The following is a 23,732-nucleotide window of genomic DNA, read 5'->3' on the forward strand; positions in this document are numbered from 1 at the left end:
ATATTTTGTTAGTACACCATCCTTATGGTCTGATATCCCACACGGGAACGCGGCGGAGGAATCGCGAACTACTTCTTCCAACGCCACAACGCTCAGCCTATTTTTGCCGCCAGATGCGCCTGCAATTGCAAATTCAATTCCAATAAGGAGACTACCAGTCGCAGTCCCCAACCGGATGAACAAACTCTTCTCTTCTTCAATGCTTTCTGCCGATCGACGACACGAGGACAACAGATAAAAGAAAAAGGGATAATCCATCTAATTCTAATTTGAAAGAAAATTCCCAAAGTTAAAAGGCTAACCCAGATGTCTCCTTGTTGATAATCTATCTAACCATGTTCCGTCTATGCACCAGAACCAGTCGTCCCCTCCGCTTCTCCTTTCGCCGCTTCATCTCCTCTTCAATTTCTCGCCATCCTGAAAATCCCACCGAATACCCAAAAGATCTCAAAAATACCCAACATGTCTCCACACCTCCTTCTCCCCCTCCAATCCTTCATCAACCCTACCCACTCTCTCCTGTTCCATCCTCTTCCTTCTCTCGTAAATCCATCTTTGCTCTTTCCGCAACCCTACTTTCCGCCATTATTGCCTCCGCCGCTCTCGTCTCCTCCAACGACGATCGCTTCAAGCATAAAATCGACGATCTCTATGCCGAACTCGAACACTCGGTCCTGCGATCCAACGAGTCCCTCAAGAAGCTCGTCAACAAGATGAAACAGACCGGCGTTGCCGCCTCTGTTCTTTGGAAGTCCTTGAGCTCCGTCTTGTCGTCCGCGAACCACGAGGTTCGCTCCGGTTTTGAACTTAGGGTTGCGGCGCTTCTCGCTGACATCGCTGCCGCCAATGAGAACCGACGGGCTGCGATTGTGGGTGCCGGTGGCGGAGCTGTGGTGGATTGGCTTCTCGAGACGGTTGCTTCGTCGGGAGATAATTGCGCTACACAGGCTGAGTCTGCGAGGGCGCTTGCACACTTGGTTGCTGATCCGAACGTGTGCGAGGCTGTGCTTGGGCGTCCTCACGCTGTTCCCAATCTTCTAAGATTTATATTCTCGTTTCAACCACAACGCTCCAAGAAGGTAAGTTCATTAGCTTTTCTCTTTCTTCTTTTCTGTGTATATGTATTCTTTTTATACATATACCTGGACATCCGTTATATTCTGTTGGACGAGAAGATGAACCTCTATATGTCTATAACAACTATAGTTGAATGACTTTCTTCATTAATCATATTTTCCCTAAATACATTATTTTTCTACATAGATCTCGAAGAAATTTAGCTGATTGAAGTTGTCTTTTGAATCTTGCGTATAGACTTCAGACATTAACGAATATTACCGTGTACTGTATACAGACAACCAGTTGGAAATTAAGTTCAGTAAACCTAATTAGATGACACTAGGTGCTTGTTCAGGTTATGATTTCTCATTAATATAGAGGGTTATTGTGACACTGTGGGTTTCTTTTTGGTTGACCTTATGGATAGTTCTGTTATCTAGTCTGGGTCCATATACATTGAACTTATCTGGTGCAGAAAGCAGCCACCGAAAAATTTGTTTTTCTTTACTTATAAGAAAGGAGGTAGAAATGGTGCTCTATTATTGCCACGTAGCGGAGGTTCCTTGAAATGATGTTTGCTAGGTGAGAAGGGGATCACATTGCAAAACTAATGCCTTCTTTTGGCCCTACCCACCCTACGTCTGTGTGCATAGACAGTGTCTCAGTTGCAATTCAACTTTGCTGAGTATAATCAGAGGACCGTGTCTCCTTAGAAATTAGTTGTAAAAATTTCAATAGTCTTAACACTTAATTTATGCTTTTAGACTTATAGGAAAGTCATATCTCCTTAATTTAAGAGCCCAGAAAAACATCGTTTATCAGTTTCTGTACGATATTATAGAAGACACCATTATCTTTTGCGTGGCATGCTGATGCTGACCATTATCTACATCATAATCACAAACGCTTCATACTTGAAAAATTTTCCCATCTCTATTTTCAGTTGATGGTTCTGGACATGTTTGGGTCATTGATACATTGTTTCCCATGTGAGCCAGCAAACTAGTCGAAGTTCCTTCGATGTTTCTGATGCTTTGAAAGGTAGAAGCATGCTTGTTGCTGCCATCATGGATATTGTGACTTCCAACTGTGATAGCCTAGACAAAATGTCATTCCAGCCATCCCTGCCAGGAAATGCCGATATGAGAGATATTGCAGCAGCCATTGAAGTTATTGAGGAAGGTGGCATGCATTTCGATGAGACTCATGGAAATGATGATAATGATGATGATGGTGAAAAAGGAATTCGTGGCATTGGAATAAAAATTCTTGGTGGTACAACTGTCTTGGGGCTTTCAAGAATAGATGGATCTGCTACCAATCATCAAGAACCAGTTAGTCATATCCCTAGAAGGCATACATTGCAACAGAATTACAGCAGTTCAGTTGTGCATGGAAATCTGTCCTATGTTTCTGTTCCAGGCCTCTGGGATGATTTGCTGGGTCAACATGTTGCTGTGCCTTTTGCTGCCTGGGCTTTAGCAAATTGGGCATTGGCATCAGAACTTAATCGATCTCATATTCAAGAGCTTGATCAAGATGGGCATGCTGTAATGACAGCCTTGATGGCACCTGAGAGAACTGTCAAATGGCATGGGAGTTTGGTGGCTCGGCTGCTGCTGGAGGACCGTAATTTGCCCTTAATTGATTCTGTTCCTGAGTGGAGTTCCAGTCTTCTTTCTACTGTTTCTCATGCAAGCAAAGCTGAAGACATTCCTTTGGCTCGGGTGGCTTTATCAGCTTTTCTTGTTTCTGTTGAGAGATGTCCTGGTGCCCAGAAAGTTGTAATGGAAAAGGGTCTTCCTCTGATGAGAGAAGCTGCCAAAAAGACAGAAGGCCATAAGCATGTGCAAGAAGCATTGGCAAAGGCTTTGGAATTGCTTTGTACTGGGGACATGCATTTATCACTTGAAGAAAGTCAAAAGTGGTCCAGTATTCTTCTACCTTGGGTTTGCGGAAAATCTTCCTCAGACACTATAAGGTCTTCAGCTTCAAAAATTCTTTCATGCATTCTTGAAGACTATGGGCCATTATCAATACCAATATCTCAAGGATGGTTAGCTGTTTTGCTGACTGAGATTCTAGGTTCCAGCAAAGTGACATCATTAAAAGGAAGTGCTCAACCTAAAAGCGACAAAGTGAAGGTTCCTTTACATTTATTTATTTATTTTAATTTTTTTTTTCATTCATAAGAGAATCATAATCTGATCTTTAAGCTTGTATTTATCTATAAGTTAGCTAGCCATCTAGAAATGCATCACATCAAATTAAATTTTCAGTTGAAACTCATGGAAGTTCATTGATCTTTTGCAGACCCAAATTGATCAGTCCAATACTCTTTTTGCCGCACAGACTGTGAATCAGTTATCTGGTGCTGTTGTTAATCTAGCAGGAAAGCAGTTGGGAACAACCGTCGGTTCTGTTGATGCATTCCCACTGGCAGATCTTCTTTCACTGGAACCATTTTTGGGTCCATTGAAGAGTATGAAAAAAGAAAGTTTGTCAAAGTTTGATGCTGCAGATTCAGCAGTCGCTACACTGAAGGGCATTAAAGCACTGACTGGACTTTGTGTGGAAGATTCTATATGTCAAAATGAAATAGCTGATATGGGGATCCTATGTTTGCTGAGGCGCTTCTTGCTGCAGGATGATTATGAACAACTGGGTGCAAATGAAGCATATGATGCATCAAGGATCCTTGAGTCACAGGAGCGAGGCTCAAATAACCCTGGTGAAAAATCTGCTTTAGATGCTAACGATCCTTCTAGTGTCCGAGTTCCTCCTACAGCTCATATTCGCAAACATGCAGCTCGGCTGCTTACTATCCTTTCTCTTCTTCCAAAGGTTCAGAAAGTCATCATATCAGATGAGACTTGGTGCAAATGGCTTGAGGATTGTGCTAATGGGAAGATCCCTGGTTGCAATGACCTGAAAGTTCAAAGTTATGCTAGGGCAACACTTTTAAATATATTTTGCTCTGAGCAAACAGAGACTAATTCTGTAAGTGACAATACCCCTGATATGGGCACTGGGAACCAGAGGAATGTGTGCCCCCGTTATGATGACATGGTATTTTTAATCAATCCTGAATTGCCACACTGGAAGTGTCCTGAAAAAACTAATTCAGATGATGCTCAATGGAAATCTCCACCTACACCAAAGCTGAAGTCTGTTAACAACCCATCTCCCTCATCTCCAAGTCATGATGCAGACGATGTTAATATGTCTAATTCTGTAAATGGATCCAGCAAGTTTTCTGAGTCAGATGCTTCTTCACTGGATGTTGTTTTTGTTCATGGACTGCGTGGCGGACCTTTTAAGACTTGGCGCATAGCTGAGGACAAGTCCTCAACAACTAGTAAATCTGGTCTTGTAGAGAAAATTGATCAGGAGGCGGGGAAGCAAGGTACATGTTGGCCAAGAGAATGGCTTTCAGCTGACTTTCCTCGTGCTCGTCTTTTTACTGTTAAATACAAGGTTTGTGAACTTCAGTGCATTAATGCTCAAAAAACTATATAAATGAAAAGCTCTTGAGTTTGTTGAATACTAAAATTTTCTTCTTTTAGAAAATATTTTTATTCTGATCGATCAAAAAAAAAGAAAATATTTTTATTCCGGCGAGTGCAATCCTTAATTTTCATTTTCATAGCACCCTAGTAGTTTTAATTTGCAAGGTTGTCTCCAGGTTGGGACCCTCTGATGATCATGTACCATCTAATTAAATGATTCATGCAGACAAATTTGACTCAGTGGTCTGGAGCTAGCCTACCTCTTCAGGTTTGTCCTTCTGCATCATCTATTTGCAATCATCATTTTACATGCTATGTTATATGTTGAACATATGATACTAAGAAACCAACTGAGCTTTGGATGGTCTATCCAGTTTCTAGTTTGATGGTTAGCTGGGCCCTTTGACCATATATTAAACTTGTATTCATTGGATTATATGAGTTAATTCCATTATTAACTTGAGATAATTTAATTTTTCTGGTCTATTTATGAAAATTTCTTTGCATGATGTACTTTTTGATTCCTTGTAAATTGTAAAATAGCTAGTTCCATGCATCCTAAATTTCTCTCACCTGATTCTTCTTTATTGGGACTGTTATTTGCTAATTGAACCATTAGAAATATGCAGGAAGTCAGCTCAATGCTGCTAAAGAAGCTTGTTGCTGCAGGCATTGGAAATCGACCTGTCATATTTGTTACACACAGGTTTGTATCACAATTAAGACTTCTTTGGTATTAGCATGGTTTACTTGAACCATGGTGTTGTAGTGTCTTCATTTGCATCTGTCCTGCAGTGGATAGTGCTTGTAACCATTCATGTTGCTCTGCTTCCATGGACTTCAGTTGTGGGTTTCCATTGCAGTTACAGTGCAAACAGAACTTGATTTAGGAATATGTTTAGTTTTATGTTAGTTTTTGGTTCAGTTTGACAGTTTATTCATCTGGTTTCATTTTTATGGGAGGTTAAAGTATTTATTACTCTTGGAAAATGTACAGAATACAGGTACAATCTGCATATAACAAGAAGCTACAGAACAGGGAAAACTAGATAGCCTAAAAATGTGCATGAAAGAATTAATATCTTTGCACAAACAAAGGCATCATGTAAAAGTAAAGATTGTGGAGCTACTTATCTGAACTCCTTTAATATAGATTTCCACAGGTGCACCATTCCCAGTCCTAACAACCACTTATTCAGGGCTGCTTTTGTTGTTCAGGGTCTAGGTATTTCTTTTTCTCCAGTTCAACTACATTACAACAAACAGGCTTATCTAATAAAGATGCTTTCTCCTGTTGCTTAAGTTTTTGCCATTCCATGCTTGCAAGGCCTCCTAAAGGCCCCTCAGAAGCACCTATCCTGAAATGCCAAGGAAATGAGCCCAAATAGGTATGGAAACACTGCAAGACAGTAACAAGTGATTTGCTGTCTCATCTATATGTTTTCATAACAGAACAGAAAATGTCGAATCAAGTATCGCTCCACATCTTACCAGTTTGTCCCTTGTCACAATCCATATTCCATACCATAAATGTATTTATGGACGGAACTGGTGATTCCCAAATCAATTTAAGGAAAAAGAGTCTCATGTTCTATAGATTGTAGCTTCCTAAAAGAGGACTGTTAATGTTTTTTGATATCTACAACATCCACTCCCTCAAGGTCATACTTGTCAAGGTGTCGCCTAGGCAGCTGCCTGGGCGTCAACTAAGTGACCAGGTATTTATCAAAAAAAAAGCTAGGGGACTAGGTGTCCTTGGCTTAGTGCCTTGCCTAGATGCCTTGTTTATAGGCACCTATCTAGGTGGCTAGGCACCCACTTATGCAACTAAAATGACCAGACAGGTACCTTATTACAATATAATTCATATTCTTACATCTTATAAATATTTATGTTACTACATTCTATTATATATTTTATATATCCTTTATATTTTGTTTTAAGTTATACAATTGAAATTTAAAAGACCCAGAGGTGTTGAGAAAAAGAAAAAAAAAGAAATTAATATAATTGCTAATTTGATATGAAATTGCTCTCATACATTTAAATAAAACAGCACCTCCACCCTTTCTCTTTTTTGTCTTTTACTTGCTCTCTGCTTTAACTTTTAAGTTTTATCATATAAAATTATAACCTTTTTTTTATCAGTAAAAATCTTTCATTAATAACAGAGAGATTAAGATACAATAGCTAAAGATTGCATAGGAAATTGCAATCTCCAGCAATCAGTTACAATTCTGCCTAATACAATGAAGATCTATTTGCACCTTGTTTTGCTAGGGTATCCGCCTTCCCATTTGCATCCCTTTTAACCCAACCAAACTGAGAGTTGAACTTCCTTGCAAGTGTGTCAATTTCTCTGAAAATAAACTTGAGCTTCCAAGGTGCTGATGTGATGTTTTTGGCCCAAGAGATGACCAATAGAGAGTCTCCTTCAATTTCCAAGTCTGTTGTTCCTATCTGTTCAACCATCTTTAGACCTTGAGGTAGGGCTAGAGATTCAGCCTGTATTGAGTCACCATAACCTGTTGGTCCAGAGTAGAGTGCCACCACCACACCTAGATAATTTCTAAACATACCCCCTATGCCTGCCCTTCCAGGGTTGCCAAGAGAACTCCCATCAAAATGCAATTTTAGTTTGTTCCGTGCTGGTAGCTTCCATTCCATGCTTACAAGAACTTTGGGTACATCTGTTTGTGCTATTTCAGCCCAATTCCTTAGTATCTCATTCGTGGAGTAGTTTCTGAATATCTCCATGGTCTTCACCCAATGTGCAGTTCTGATTTTTATGGCTTCAATAACTTCCTCCATTGTTTTGCTTTTTCCTGAAAAGATTCTTAGGTTTCTTTCCTCCCAAATAGTCCATACTATAGCTGCTCTCACTGCCTTTCATATACATTTTCCCCTTTTCTTCCGTTGACACAGGAAAGAGGGGTTGAATAGACTTACCACATCCTATGGGGGAGCCCATCTGCATCCAAAGAGAGAACAAACAACATTCCAAATACCAGAAGCAAAAGAGCAAGATGTTTACCTTCCCTAGTGTTTACCTTCCAAATAGTAAGTGGGTTAGAGTTTCACCACATCCAAAACAAAGGACACATACATGAGGAGAGAGGCAATTGTTTGGCCTCCTTTTCTGTAGCACATCACAAGTGTTTACCTTCCCTAGGAACACTTCCCAACAGAAAGCTTGTACTTTTGGAGGGATCAGTTTAGTCCAAATTTCTCTCGCTGAGAAGTTCACCCCCATAGGGTTAATTTGAGTGAGCAAACCAAAGAAATATGCACAGGAAAATAAACCATCAGAAGTTGGGGACCACACTCTACAATCAGCTATAGATTTGGTCCAAGTAGGCTCTCTAAAGTGTTGAAATCAACAGCACTAGAGACTCACACTCATTTTCCCTCAACCCTCTTCTAAAGCCAAAATCCCAAGAGATCCCTGATTCTGAAAGCACACCAAACCTAGCAATAAGTTTGTTTTTATAGTTTGATAAAGAGTAGAGGTCTGGGAAATTGAACATAAGAGGCACATCCCCAACCCAAAGGTCTTCCCAGAATAAAACTTTGTTGCCACAACCAACATCAAACCTGATAAATTGAAGAAAAGTTGGATATACCTCAAAGATTGCCTTTCAGGGAGAGGATGGAGCTGCATTGGGGGCTAATTTTGCATCCCAGCCGTTATCTGCATCACCATGTAAGCTTTTAATGACCTTGTGCCACAACCTTTCTTCCTCACAAGGGAATCTCCATAGCCATTTCCCTAGGAGGGCCTTGTTTCTCTTTATCAGGTTCCCTATACCTAATCCACCCTGGTCCTTGGGGTAAAATTATAGCCTTTTTTAGTTGCTATTTTGCTATCAAATTGCTCTATTAAGTAATTATTATATTAGTATCCTTTTTTGAAAGTATTGTAGATATGTTGATTTTGAGATGAAATATAATGTTATTAATAAAGAAAATTGCTATTTTCTCCAATTAACTTGCATGTTGAATTGTATATAAAATTAGAGAACTACGAAAAACATAGTTTTTTATTTTATTTTTTAAATTCTTATCGCCTGGGCATTGCTTAGGCACTCCACTACTGCCTAGAATCACCTAGGCACCTTAACAACTATGTTCAGGGTCTTGTAATTCTGTCACGGGTTTAACCATTTGACCTGGATGGTTGAACTGTCAACCCACCCCACCTGTTGTTTGGAGTGATCGGGAATATTAGTTTCACTAGCCTGGTTTGTATCAATGTTTTTGGTATTCTGCTCCATGCTTGGTGCCTGCAAACCTTTTGGGCAGTGGAGGTGGCTTTTTTGCTGATTCAGAAAGACAAACCACTGAACAAATTCTTGGAAGAGTTTAACAATGGCGTGAATATTGGTAGAAGTTAAGGAAATACATTTGGTTGCATTCTCTCTAGCTCTTTGCTTTGCAGGTGACAGGTCAAGGGCTGTCGTTTTGAAGATGAAAACTGGGGTTCTGGTTCTAAGGCTTTGGAAACAAGAGGTCTGGAAGTAGGGAAGAGGACAAAAGTTGAAGATGGGGGCAATTTGGGACTTAAAGAAAATAATGGTGTGGTGGATGTGTTATTTGATGGCCACGTCAACCAAGAGTTTAATAATAAGAAGCTGAAAGGTTGGTTAGAGTTTGACCTTCTGAGGAGCATTATCGGGAGATGAAATTTTCAAGGTGTGTTGACCCAATAATTGGTAGAAAGGAGAAGCTTGGGCTCCATTTGGAAGGAGTACAAATACAAATATGTAGAGCGGAAAACCTTGTATTTTGTACTATTTTGTATGTACTTGTACTCCTCCCAAACTGAGCCTGAAGAGCTGGGCACAAAGTTAAATGTTTCTTCAATAAACTATTTTAGTGGGTGGGACCACTTGTTAATAGTGGTAATAGTGTCCAAACATTAAGGGTTTTAGATTAGATTCATATACATAATTTAGATTGAGAAATCTGTTGGCCCATTCAAGCCTTGAATTTAACAAGGGGTCTCAAAGTGGGCTCAATGAGTTGGGACAAATAATCATTTTGGGCTGATGAGTACTTCAAAGACATGGACTGCAAATGCAGATGGAGATTATGTGATGTGAGCTTTTGTGTTGAGACACAAATAAAGGGAATACAAGTGTACAAGAAAAGGCCATGCCAGCCTTTAAAGAATGTAACTAACAGCCAACCACTAGAACAAACTAACTAACAAACTGGATAAGTGGAGAGGCGGGTATAACAGAATTGTAACAGCAGTATATAAATAAGGAAAGGAAGCTAGGAGGGGATTATTGATTTGGGAATACAATCTCTCTCTCTCTCTCTCTCTCTCATTCAGGAGGCAGGCTCCCTCGAAAGAGTCCCTGAGTTAGGCAGTCCCTAACAAGTTGGTATCAGAGCCAAGATGCCAAGCACAAGGTCATCCGCAATGGAGAACAGAGTCGACAACATGGAAGGAGAAATGCAAAGAATATCGGCTGACGTCGAAGAAATCAAAGAAAACTTCGCATCCTTGCTTGAACGACTGGCACAGGCACCACCTGCGTCGAATTAGGAAGAGCGCAATGACACTATTGCGGAGGCGTTCATAGGGAGGACGTACAGCCGCCGACAGCAGCAGTGAGGAGGGGCCCACAAAGGCGACAACTTATCTTGGCTCATATTATCTTATTCTTAGTAGTTTTCCCTATCTTCTAGAGTTTGATTTACCTATGAGAAGTAAGAGTCTGTTGATCCTAAAAGTGTGAATTATCCTTATCTGTGAGTATTCGAATTCTACTGGGAGTCTTCCCACACCTCTTGTAATCTCCTATTTAAGGAGCTGCAAATTGAGAATAAAGCATTCAGTTTTCAGTCAAGAAAGAGTAGGAGAGTTAGGGTGATCTCTTGAACAAATCACCCTCAGTTCGCCACCATAGGGTCTGCGCGCAAAGGGAGGGGCAAGGGGAAGCTAGGAGTTCTCCCCGTGGACCATTCCGTGACAAGATCCTACGCTAGGGCCCATAACATTTTGGTATTAGAGCCAAATGTCATGGAGCAGCTATCCACTAGGGTCCACGATTTGGAACACTGACTCGTGGAGAACCACGCGGAAGTAAGAGAAGTCAAGGAAGATGTCAGGGAGCTTCGTCGCCTACTCGAGTTATACTTCTCCACCAGGGAGAGGAGCCCTGAAGGAGCGACCACCAGCAACAGCCGCCGCCCAGAATTGGCGGAGGAATCCGGCGAACGACCGATCGCCGCCCCAACAGCACCAGTCATACCCAAGTATAGTCGACTGGAATTTCCCTCATACAGCGACAGCGGCGAACCACTGGGATGGCTGTACCGCTGCGAGCAATTTTTCCGGAATCAGCGCACGGAGGAGAAAGATAAAGTCAGCCTGGCCGCATTCCATATGACAGACGAAGCACAACTCTGGTTCTACTGGGTAGAGCAGGAGGAACCAGGTCTCAGTTGGGATCAGTTCAAGTCCTACTGCCTCCTACGGTTCGGACCTCCATTAACAAGCAATCCATTGGGAGAGTTGATTAACCTCAAACAGACCGGGACTGTAGCCGAGTACCAGCGACAATTTCAGACTCTTCTCGCTAGAGCCTCTTCGGTGCGCTCAGACCAGCAGGTGGATATGTTCACCGCTGGGCTAGACGAACCTCTGAGAGTCGATGTAGAGATGCAGAGCCCTCCCAACCTGGTCACTGCGATGAACTTAGCCCGCGCCTTCGAGCGCAAGCTATAGATCAGCCGAGGGTCCTTCAGCATGGGGCGTCCAGCGATTTCTTGGGCAAACCCGAAATCAGCTGGAGGAGGGTCTTTGTTAACAACTAGCAGGGAACAACGACTCCACTCAGACAACACTTCCAGACCGACGCCCAACATAGGAAGCAACATGGCAGCACCCCCCATCAAACGCTTATCTAGAGCTGAGATGGCGGAGCGACGAGCAAGAGGTCAATGCTTCAACTGCGACGAGCTGTACTCAGCCGGGCACCGATGCAAGTGGCTATTCTGCCTCCTGGTTGACGAACTGGAGGAAGACGAGGAGCAGACAACACTAGAACCAGAAATCTCCCTCCACGCCATCATCGGAATACAGAACTCCCAAACCATGCAGCTACGGGCACAAGTGGTAGGAAACTCAGTTCGCATTCTGGTGGACTCGGGAAGCACCCACAATTTTATCAGCAAGGAAGCGGTACTTCAACTGAAACTACCGGTGGAGGGCAGACCGCGACTTCAAGTAGCCGTCGCAAATGGGGAGAGGGTTCACAGCCCGGGAATCTGCCGGAACATCCAAATTCAGGTTGAATCAGAACCCTTTTTTGCTGATTTATTTGTACTGCCCCTGGACGAGTTCGGTATAGTGCTTGGAGTCAAGTGGCTCATCACTCTGGGTCCTATCCTATGGGACTTCAGTAACCTAACCATGACTTTCAACCTGAATGGGAGGCAAGTCACCTGGCAAGGAACCAAGGGCGAAGAGACTGCAGGTACATACTCTCCATGGCGACACCATGCACACCGCAGAGATAGAGAGACTTCTCACCGACTTCCCAGACGTGTTTTCCGAACCCAAGGGACTCCCACCCGTCCGGTCGTGTGACCACCAGATTCCTTTAATCCCAGGTTCCGAACCCGTCGTCGTCCGGCCATACCGCTACCCGCACTTGCAAAAAGATGAGATAGAAAGACAATGTGCAGAGATGTTGAAACAAGGAATCATCTGCCCCAGCCACTCACCCTTTTCTTCGCCGGTCTTATTGGTACCGAAACAGGACAACACCTGGAGGTTTTGTGTGGATTACAGGAAACTTAACAACAGAACCGTCAAGGACAAGTTTCCAATTCCCGTGGTAGACGAACTACTAGATGAACTCCACGGATCCCAATACTTCTCAAAACTAGATCTCAGATCAGGGTACTTTCAGGTCCGGATGGGCCATGAGGATGTGGAAAAAACAGCCTTCCGGACGCATCATGGCCACTTCGAATTTCTGGTCATGCCATTTGGCCTCACCAACGCTCCCTCCACATTTCAGTCTTTGATGAACGAGATATTTCGGCCCCACCTCCACAAATTCGTCCTAGTATTTTTCGACGACATCCTGGTTTACAGTACATCATGGGTGGAGTACGTTCGTCACCTACGAACTGTTCTAGAACTACTATGCCAACACAAACTCTTCCTAAAGCAGGCCAAGTGTTCCTTTGGGGAACGACAGGTACTTTATCTGGGATATGTGATCAGCAGAGAAGGTGTTTCGGTAGATGGCTCCAAGATCCAAGCAATTCAAGAGTGGCCCAAACCTCAGTCCACCAAGGCTCTCCGCGGGTTCTTGGAACTCACAGGATATTATCGCAAGTTTGTTAAGGATTACAGACTCTTGGCTGCCCCATTAACCAGGATGCTAAAGAAGAACGCATTCCAGTGGGATGAAGCAGCAGACGCCGCCTTCACAACCCTAAGGGATGCACTCTCCCCCACCCTAGTGCTGCGGTTACCAAACTTTGACCTAGAATTTACAGTTGAATGTGATGCTTCTGGTATGGGCATTGGAGCGGTACTACAACAGCAAGGGCACCCGATAGCCTTCTTTAGCCGCAAATTGGTTGACCGACACCTAAAGCTACCGGCCTACGAGCGCGAGTTGATTCGACTAGCCAAGGCCATACAACACTAGAGGCCATACTTGTGGGGTAGACCCTTCGTCGTCAAGACGGACCACTACAGTCTCAAGTACCTACTAGAGCAGCGGCTTACCACTCCACCCCAACAACACTGGGCAAGTAAACTGCTCGGGTTTGACTTCCGGGTAGAACACAAGGCAGGGACCTTAAATCGGGCCGCAGATGCACTGTACAGGCATGACGAAGATGCTATACACCTTTGTGCGATCTCCCGACCCCGCATCACCCTATTGGAAAGCATTAGGAGCGTGCTGCCCCAATCGCCGGAATGGGGGGACTTGGTTCAAGAGATACAGTCCGGAGCAACCAACCCGAACTGGTCCCTCCACGATGGACTAGTACTATACAAGGGGTGGGTATACCTCCCGACAGATTGTCCATTAGTCCCCGCCATCATCTCTAGCATTCATAATGCCACACATGTCCATTGGCATGGTATGCGGGCTTCGATTAGGGATTTCATCCAGAATTGCTCCATGTGTCAACAACATGGGAGAATTTACACCTGGCAGGCCTCCAGCCGCTTGCACTCCCAACATAGATCTGGGCTGATATCTCCATGGACTTCATTGAGGGCCTGCCCAAGGTCGGGGGAAATCAGTTCTATTCGTGGTGGTGGATCGTTTCTCCAAGTATGCTCATTTCATTCCCTTATCCCACCCGTACAGCGCAGTTTCGGTTGCCCACGTCTTCTTCACACATATTTTCCGCTTGCATGGGCTACCCAAATCCATCATCAGTGACAGGGACCCGATCTTTACCAGCACCTTTTGGAAGGAGCTATTTCGATTGCAGGGCACGACACTAGCTTTTTCATCCGCCTACCATCCTCAGATGGACGGACAAACAGAGGTCGTAAACCAGACCATAGAGATGTACCTCCGTTGTTTTGTGGGCGACCAGCCACGACGATGGGTGGATTGTCTTCCATGGGCCGAATACTGCTACAACACAACCTATCACTCCTCCCTTGGCATGACTCCGTTCCGGGTTGTCTATGGTCGGGATCCCCCTCGCCTACTGTCCTACAAACCCGGTTCGACACGGTTGGAAGAAGTCGACCGTAGTCTACAGGATCGCGATGCCCTCCTGGTTGAAGTCACTCTCCGCTTGCAGCAGGCTCAGACACGCATGAAGAATATCTACGATCAGCGCCACATGGACCTAACCTTCGAGCCGTGACAATTCGTGTGGTTGAAGCTCCAACCCTATCGGCTGCATTCTCTCAAAGGCAGATCTCCCCCTAAATTGGCCTCCAAGTTTTACGGACCCTTCAAGGTGGTACGGCGAATCGGAAAGGTTGCATATCAGCTTGAGCTACCAGAGCACAACAAACTCCATGATACCTTCCATGTGTCCTTGCTCAAGCCATTTACAGGAACCCCTCCTGATGAGGTACCTCCCCTTCCACCCGTACGAGACGGCAGACCCATTCTACAACTTCGGGCTCTGGTTCGATCCCACGTCAATCGGGGCACTCTTGAAGGCCTAGTGGAGTGGGACGATCTACCACCAGCTGAGGCCACCTGGATTCTCTGGACTGTTCTGCAAGACGCCTACCCCAATCTCGAGCTTGGGGACAAACTCGCCGTCCAAGAGGGGTGTAATGTTGCGGAGGCGTTCATAGGGAGGACGTACAGCCGCCGACAGCAGCAGTGAGTAGGGGCCCACAAGGGGCCCACAAAGGCAGCAGCTTATCTTGGCTCATCTTATCTTATTCTTAGTAGTTTTCCTTATCTTCTAGAGTTTGATTTAACTATTAGAAGTAGGAGTCTGTTGATCCTAAAAGTGTGAATTATCCTTATCTGTGAGTATTCAAATTCTACTGGGAGTCTTCCCACACCTCTTGTAATCTCCTATTTAAGGAGCTACAAATTGAGAATAAAGCATTCGGTTTTCAGTCAAGAAAGAGTAGGAGAGTTAGGGTGATCTCTTGAACAAATCACCCTCAGTTCGCCACCATAGGGTCTGCGCGCAAAGGGTGGGGCAAGGGGAAGCTAGGAGTTCTCCCCGTGGACCGACCCGTGACAAGATCCTACGCTAGGGCCCATAACAGACACCAGTCATCGAAGCGGATCAAGAATAACAAGAATCGAATTTCCCATCTTCGTAGGGGGAGATCCCACATCGTGGTTTCTGCGAACAGAAAGATACTTCGATTACCACGACACACAGGGACTTGATCGTGTCCCATTAGCTTCTACACACCTGGAAGGAGAGGCGATTGTCTGGTACCAGTGGTACCGGCGACGGCACCCAAGAGCCACATAGGCAGACTTCACCGATGCCTTAACCATGCGATTTGGAGTCTCGGCCTTTGAGAACTATGATGAAAGCCTCGCTAAGCTACGATAGACCAGCTCCGTCCAAGATTATCATATGGCGTTCAAAAGATTAGCTGTGCGCGTGCAAGGCTGGCCAGAAATTGCGCTTGTCGGCAGTTTTGTTGGTGGACTCAGGGAAGAATTGCGGCTGAAGGTAAAAGCCATGCAACCCACCACCGTTCTTGAAGCAGCAACATTAGCTCGACTACATGAAGACAAACTAAATCGAGCAAGAAGGATTAATCAACCTTTGGGAGTTGCGATCATACTTGGTATATCGAACCCAGAACCAGGTATCTTGGGTAAACCGGAGCCCAGATCAGGAGTAGGAATCACAGGCAAGGACACCAACTCTGGTTCAGGCCCCGGCTCAGCCAAGAGGTTAATCTGGGCTGAGATGCAAGCCCGACGGGAAAAGGGCCTTTGTTATGCATGTGGAGACAAATTCGGGCCGGGCCATCATGTAAGATCCCTCAAGTTTTCTTCCTTCAACCTGAAACCGAATATGTCGAGCAATCAACAGACATTGAAGAGCCAATGGACAACCAAGAATGGGGGCAATGGACAAAGGAATACCTGGAAGTATCCCTGCAAGCCTTGATCAGTCTTGCTTCTTCTCAAACTATGAGAGTAACCGGACTGGTACAAGGGCGCCATGTGTCGGTTCTGATAGACAGTGGCAGCACCCTCAATTTCATTACCCAAACATTGGTAAGACAACTAGGGATTCCGGTCCAACCATGTACGGCCTTCTGGGTGCACGTAGCTAATGGGAGCAACCTGGTGTGCGACAGTACGTGCACAGAATTAAAGATGAAGATACAAGGACATGAGTTCGAGGTAGATCTGCACCCCTTGGAAATCAGTGGAGCAGATGTAGTTCTCGTTCTCGGAGTCCAATGGTTAAGGCAACTAGGGCCAGTGATATGTGATTGGGCCCGCCTCACCATGGATTTTCAAGTGGGCAGCTCACAGGTGCATATTCAAGGGCAGCTGTCCAAGGGTCCATGACCCATTAGTCTCGCCTCCCTAAGGAATCATGCAACAGATCCAGCCCACATCATATTAATGCAGATAGACTCTCATGGGAACGGCCCCATTCTAGCCCAAGGAAGCAGATCCGAAGAAGGCCGCACACAACTACAGCAGCTACTTCAGAAGTTCTCAGTGATCTTCCAAGAACCTAAGGAACAGATTTCAGGTGGATACACAAAGGGAATCACATCGAACCAGAGGCATTGGTGGTATGGTCAGGTCTCCCAATTGAGGATGCAACTTCGGAACCTTACTTGGATTTACAGAATAGATTTCCACATCTTGACCTTGAGGGCAAGGTCGCTTTCAAGGGAGGAGGGACTATTGAGACACAAATAAAGGGAATACAAGTGTACAAGAAAATGTCACATCAGCCTTTAAAGAATGTAACTAACAGCCAACCACTAGAACAAACTAACTAACAAACTGGACAAGTGGAGAGGCGGGTATAACAGAATTGTAACAGCAGTATATAAATAAGGAAAGGAAGCTAGGAGGGGATTATCGATTTGGAAATACAATCTCTCTTTTTTTTTTTCTCTCTCTCTCTCTCATTCAGGAGGCAGACTCCCTCGAAAGAGTCCCTGAGTTAGGCAGTCCCTAACATTTTGTTGCTGTTGAAGAACGATGGGGGTGAGCTGAGTCTTTGTACGAAGCAAGGTTATCAGCTAAAGATTGATTAAGCATTGAGAGTTTGTATCTGGGATGTAACACGGGATAACCGTGTAAAATTGTCTCCAAATCAAGTTTATTAGGGCCAGAATGTTTCTTATTTCTTCGATCTTGACTAGGGATTCAGTAAGGAGGGTGAAAGTGTGAAAGGGGATAAAGTTGTTGCTACGAATTTTAAGGAGGTAGTAAAAAGGGATAGTTTTCTGACAATTCACATAGACAAGGAAGTATGGACCTTGAGGGAGTGGCTAGTGTTGAAGGGGGGTGCAATGAAGAAGAGGGGGAAGACAGGGAGTATGTGGCTATGTGCACTCTAAATTCTACAAAGGGTGTATGTATTAAGTATAGGACCAAACCGTAAGACAATGATGAGAGTGGTGATGAAGAAATTGAGTGATAAATTAGATGAGGAAGAGATTGCCATTGACATGACAAATCAAACTGGAAGGTCAATGAATTTGGAGACAATGGTAAATACTGAAGTGTAGGTGTGCAAATCTCCCAGTTTTGTTTTATTCTTGGAGGGAGGATTATGCCAGGAAAACTTTTAGGCTATGTTTGGTTTGAAGGAAAATACAGGGAAAGGAAGGGAAAGGTAGGGAAACCTTTACAAACCTTGTATATGTTTCCCTGTCTTTCCCTACCTTTTCCTTAAAACCAAACATAGCCTTAAGGAATTGGAAGAAAAGTTTTGGGAAACCTCCGATGGTAAGGTAGTTAATCTAAATTTAGATTCAGATGTATCTAATCTAAGAAAGGATGGTAATCAGGATAAACTGAATCCATTTCTCTCAGCAGGGAAAGCTGATATAGAGGGTGGAGTTGAAGTTGCAGATATGACTTTTAAGAAGAATGCAGTGTTGGAATTGGAGAGATTGATGATGGCTATAGGATCAGAAGAATTACGAGAAGACTACTAATGCAGTAAATTCAATTCAAAGCGAAAATTTCTTCAGATTGTTCAGGTATTGAAAGTGTTTTCCAGGTTGAAAGTGTTTGTTTGGGGTTGGTCCTGTTAAGAAGGTGAAGAAAGTAAAGAAAATCATCAGAAGTAAATGAGATCGTAATCAGTTGTCAGCAGCATGATTTAATCTTTGTTTGCCTTTTGTGGTGATATGTTGGTGTTTTTTTCATATTTGTTATTGATAGTATGTTGGGGGGCTGATGTTAATTGTCTTTGTGTTTTGTTTGGCCTGTAGTTGTTGAGATTAATGGTGGTTTTTTCTTGTTTGGGGGTTTCTTCTTCTTTCGGCTGACCTCTGGTCACCTTTCTTGTATCTTTCTTTTTTATTCCTTTTAATAGATTTTATTTTATTACCAAAAAACTATGTGCTATCATTGCATCTATTTCCCAGCCATTTATGGAGGAATCTTGGCTTCCATACAACTGAAGGCAATATCCAGATCAAGGGCTTCTGTTGTTCAAATAGGTACCGCCACCTTGGGAAGCCTCATTAACCCTGCACCTTGTAACTGTGAATAACTATTTTGGGGTTATAGTAGATATTCCCATGGTTTAGGAAGACAAATATGTGGTCTGATTATCTGTTTCTGTTTCTGACACAACCCTACAGAAACAGAAAGCACAAAACCTTGTATTTTGTACTATTTTGTATGTACTTGTACTCCTTCCAAACTGAGCCTGAAGAGCTGGGCACAAAGTTCAATGTTTCTTCAATAAACTATTTTAGTGGGTGGACCACTTGGTAATAGAGGTAATAGTGTCCAAACATTAAGGGTTTTAGATTAAATTCATATACATAATTTAGACCGAGAAATCTGTTGGCCCATTCAAGCTTTGAATTTAACAAGGTGTCTCAAAGTGGGCTCGTTGAGTTGGGACAAATAATCATTTTGGGCTGATGAGTACTTCAAAGACATGGATTGCAACTGTAGGATGGAGATTAGGTGATGTGAGCTTTTGTTGCTGTTGAAGAACGATGAGGGTGAGCCGAGTCTTTGTACGAAGCAAGGTTATCAGCTAAAGATAGATTAAGCATTGAGAGTTTGGATCTGGGATGTAACAAGGGATAACCGTGTAAAATTGTCTCCAACTCAAGTTTATTAGGGCCAGAGTGTTTCTCATTTCTTCGATCTTGACTAGGGATTCAGTAAGGAGGGTGAAAGTGTGAAAGGGGATAAAGTTGTTGCTAAGAATTTTAAGGAGGTAGTAAGAAGGGATAGTTTTCTGACAATTCACATAGACAAGGAAGTATGGACCTTGAGGGAGTGGCTAGTGTTGAAGGGGGGGTGCAATGAAGAAGAGGGAGAAGACAGGGAGTATGTATTAAGTATAGAACCAAACCGTAAGACAATTATGAGAGTGGTGATGAAGAAATTGAGGGTGATAAATTAGATGGGGAAGACAAATATTGTTCCATGCAATAGAATGGAATGACGGAACAAGAGTCATGTAGCCAACCCCATATAGTTGGAACAAGGTTTATTTATTTATTTTTTTTTAAGCCAAGTTGGAAGTTGGAACAAGGCCTGAATGATGATGATGGTTTCTTTCTGTTTCTGCCTGCATGGACATGTTTCGTTGCATATCTTTATGGAGGATAAAGCAAGGAAATGGAACTAATGCCCTGAAACTGGTCCTGATGGCATTATTCCCTACCACAGTACCACTAGAGGGTTCATGATTCTTTAGGTTATTAGTTTTGATTTGCAATAAGCTTGCATGTCAAACCAGTGTTGTGATGTTCTCTGAAATCTGATATAGCATTATCATCTTCATTTGAGTTTTAATTTGCATGTGGTACCGAGGCTTCTTATATCACCAATACTTATTATAAATCTTATTTGCAGCATGGGGGGCCTGGTTGTGAAACAAATGCTGTACCAAGCCAAAGCAGATAATTACAATAAGCTTGTTAGAAACACTATTGGAGTTGTATGTTTTCTTTGGCATAAAACCTAACAATTAGAACTTCCTTGCATGTGTCATTGATATAAGGAGATCTTTACATCATGTATTCATTTTTCAGGTGTTCTATAGCTGTCCACATTTTGGCAGCAAACTTGCAGACATGCCTTGGCGGATGGGCCTTGTATTTCGACCAGCTCCCACTGTTAGTATATCTTTTTCTATGATGTACATCATTTCATGTATAGATAGTTATCTACATTTCTATGATCTCTCCTTCTCATATTGTAGATAGGGGAGCTAAGGAGTGGATCTCCAAGATTAGTGGAGCTTAATGACTTCATTCGCCATCTTCATAACAAAGGGCTACTTGAGGTTCTTAGTTTCAGTGAGGTAACATAGTCTGCATTCAAGATCTCTTTGAAATTCCATATTGCATGGTTGTTAGGCTGATTAAAATTTCGTACAGACCCAGGTAACACCAATTGTGGAAGGTTATGGAGGTTGGGCTTTCCGAATGGAAATTGTGCCAATTGAATCAGCATATCCTGGTTTTGGTGAACTCGTTGTAAGTTTTAGATTTTTTATAAGGATAAAGGATTAGTTGAAAATAAAATTCATATAGAAAGAAACTGATAAAAAATCATATAGAAAGAATATTACATGGTTAACTCATCAAATTAATTAAATGCTATATGCTTTGCTACTAATCTGGGCTTTTTTTTAGAATCTTTTCCTTTAGGAGTTTTTTGAATCTTTTCCTTTAGCATATATATATATATATATATGCTTATGCCATGCTTTTATATCTAGTTTTATGGAGCTAAAGTGTCATTTCTCAAGAGTTGTGGCTTTCCAAATATACTTGGTAAGAACATAATTATATTCCTATCATATACATATACTTTTTTAGTATGATATGTTAAAACATACCATTTATATATTTTAGAAGTGAATGCTATAGAGTTTTATCTTAAAGTGTCCATGAAGTATCTGGTATCATATTTAGGGCCTGTTCGTTTTTTGGATTTTGAGATGGGGGAAAATTGGTCAATGGGGAACAAGATACCTATGTTATTTTTTCAGATTTATGTGGGATACATGGAAAATTTATTTTCCCTGTTATCACTTACCTGGGTAAGTGATACCCATCTCCCAGGTGGGTAAGTAACTTTCCCACCTGAGGGGAAAGTTGCCAACACTTGGACGGGATGAAATTGCCCCTTTTAATAATGGCTTTTTGTGGCTAAAACAGTTATTTGCCTTATTTACCTGGGAAATAAAAGAACATGGCTAAATGCACTTACCCGGGTAAGTCCATCCCTCCTATGTTGGATCACACTGATGATTGAATTTTGAGATGCCCTCATCCAAGTGTTTCAAATGTAAATACGTGGCCAATGGTCTTATGTTACCTGCTCGACATGCAATATCATGCAACATCCAATAACATGCCTGAATAACATTGGAATGCATTGGTAATTTTTTACAACATCCAGACCTATTTAAGAATTTGAAGAACACAAGTGCTCAACTGGTTGACAAGAAAAGAATATAGTAGACTTAGCTCTGAGAGTGTTGCATTGAGTGTAGAATTACCTGAGTTCAAACTCATGAAGCTCATTTTGAGTTCACACTATACCAGGTCAAGTCCAAGCTGATTTAGCTTAAACCAACCTGTGTTTGGCAACTTGGGTTTACGGATTAAAGTCAGATTGAATTTTCTGCTTAGTTCTTGGTGGGTTTTACTGGCCCCTGTAAACTAATAATGAGCTTCGAAAATTATTCTGTAGATTCAACTTCCAGCTTATACATCCAAATTAACTAAATAAGATTGGGAGGAACTTGCAACTGTAAACCATGAAAACAGTTCTACATATTTGGTCCCAACTTAAAATTCCAAAATAAGGGCTGCCCGGTGAATGAGGTTCCTGCCAATGCAGGGTCTGGGGTGGGACAGATGTACACAGCCTTACGCCTGCACATACAGAGAGGCTGCTTCTAAGATTTGTACCCTGGTCACCCAAGTTGCAGTGGAGCAACCCAAACTTCCAAAATAACTAAAGAAAGTAATTGTTTTGAGGGGAGCAGCTTGAGCTTGCTTAGTTAACACCCCCCCCCCCCCCCCCCCAAAAAAAAAAAAAATAAAATAAAATAAAAAATAAAAAAATAAAATAAAATAAAGTAAAAGGAACGAAATTTTCCATCATCTCCTTGAAATGTCACGCAGCTACTTCATTTTGTGTTCAGCAGACCTATTCTCTATTAGTAGTAAATATTTCATCAATGAAATACAATATGACATCTTGGCATTGCACTTCATCTGTTTGGGGCAGGTTCTGTTAATCTTTCAGAAATTTATCACCTGTCTTAAAAGGTTAAGCCATTCAAGCTGGGAAGCTATTGAATATTTCCAGTATTTTTGAATTTGTATGAAAATATGTGCTTCTGCTTACATTGTAACTTTTTGTTGATTCTAATTTTGGAACAGGTACTAGAATCAACGGATCATATTAATTCATGCAAGCCAGTCAACCGCGGTGATCCATCTTATGCAGAAACTTTAGAATTCTTGAAGAAGCTGAAAGCCAACCATACATGAGTATTGATGTGTTTGGTATATAATGAAGAATTGAAGATTCTTTTCCATGAACGTTGTACATAAACTGTTGCATACATGTAGACCTAACATTGAGAGCCTGGGGTTACAACTTACATCTGAGAAAAGAGCACTTGGAAATGGGTATTTTGAAGCAGTAACCTGATTGTTGATGTAAGACTGAATTAGATGTCACAGTGGCTCGAGTACTACCACAACAATTTCAATCAGTACCAGGAAACGTAGTAGAAAGAGATAGATAGCTGCTGCCAGTGCCAGGCCTCTCGAGTCTTGCCTTCTTCCTCCCCCACTCATGGGTGGCTTTTGTAAATTGTAATTTATGTATTTTTGGTTCTTATGAATGGAATGGTGGTTCCGGTTCAGCACTTGAGGTCGAGTTTTTAAAAGGTTTTATTTAAATGATGTAATTGTTGACATTTATACGACAAGGCTGAGTTGGAGCCATCCAGCTTAAAAGATGGAGTGGAACAACTCCATGCTTTAAATAAAGATCTTTTTTTAATATATATTTTGGTTCCAACAACTTCCAGAGGCCTTTATGCTAACCCACTTTTTGATTGAATTGACATTAACATTAGATCTTGTTTCCAACTCAAAGAATTTTCAATGGTTCGGAAGTGGGGCTGCAGCTTATTGAATGGTGGGTCCTGTCCTGATCACCTTTAGTTTAGATGACATTAACATTGAATGTTGCTCCCTGGAGAGGTCAAGTTTTGAAGGTTTTTGTGTGGCAACAATGATGGTAGTTTTTCAGAGAACTCAAGTGGTTTTGGTTTTGTGTTAAGGTCCAGTTCTGGGTCAGTTTTGTTTCCTGTGGAAGATGCAAGGCTGTTTCAGCTGAATTTGCAGAACTTTTGCAATTAGAGAATGCTGTTTAGCAGCGAAAAACCTGGGCTTGGTTTTTGTTAAAGTCAAATGTGATGCTGTGAATGTAATAAAGAATCCTTCAGTTTAGT

General features: G+C 42.4%; 1 protein-coding gene across 7 annotated transcripts; it reads left to right on the plus strand.

The window, feature by feature from the left end:
- LOC104605754 (alpha/beta-Hydrolases superfamily protein) lies at positions 1 to 23,282 on the plus strand. Of its 7 annotated transcripts, none has more exons than XM_010270645.3 (10): positions 1 to 1,079; positions 2,058 to 3,197; positions 3,373 to 4,536; positions 4,795 to 4,836; positions 5,198 to 5,274; positions 20,099 to 20,183; positions 20,278 to 20,361; positions 20,448 to 20,549; positions 20,626 to 20,724; positions 22,648 to 23,282. In XM_010270645.3, the coding sequence occupies exons 1-10, from the start codon at positions 336 to 338 to the stop codon at positions 22,756 to 22,758; spliced, it is 3,648 nt and encodes a 1,215-aa protein (XP_010268947.2). In that variant the 5' UTR covers positions 1 to 335; the 3' UTR covers positions 22,759 to 23,282. The 7 variants fall into 7 exon arrangements, 4 of the variants coding, with proteins under 4 accessions (XP_010268947.2, XP_010268951.2, XP_088744047.1 ...); XM_088887921.1 differs by having other exon boundaries at positions 2 to 1,079; positions 2,003 to 3,203; XM_010270643.3 differs by having other exon boundaries at positions 3 to 1,079; positions 2,058 to 3,203.
- The last annotated feature ends 450 nt before the right edge of the window (positions 23,283 to 23,732 follow it).

Source organism: Nelumbo nucifera, chromosome 5 (assembly GCF_055504915.1).
Source record: "Nelumbo nucifera cultivar China Antique chromosome 5, China Antique-T2T, whole genome shotgun sequence".
Taxonomy (NCBI): Eukaryota; Viridiplantae; Streptophyta; class Magnoliopsida; order Proteales; family Nelumbonaceae; genus Nelumbo; species Nelumbo nucifera.

Coding starts and splice junctions, on each gene's coding strand:
- LOC104605754 (XM_010270643.3), top strand. CDS start 336: ATGTTCCGTCTATGCACCAGAACCAGTCGTCCCCTCCGCTTCTCCTTT. Junction 5,275..20,098: donor GTCATATTTGTTACACACAG/GTTTGTATCACA, acceptor TCTTATTTGCAG/CATGGGGGGCCTGGTTGTGA. Junction 20,362..20,447: donor TATTTCGACCAGCTCCCACT/GTTAGTATATCT, acceptor CTCATATTGTAG/ATAGGGGAGCTAAGGAGTGG.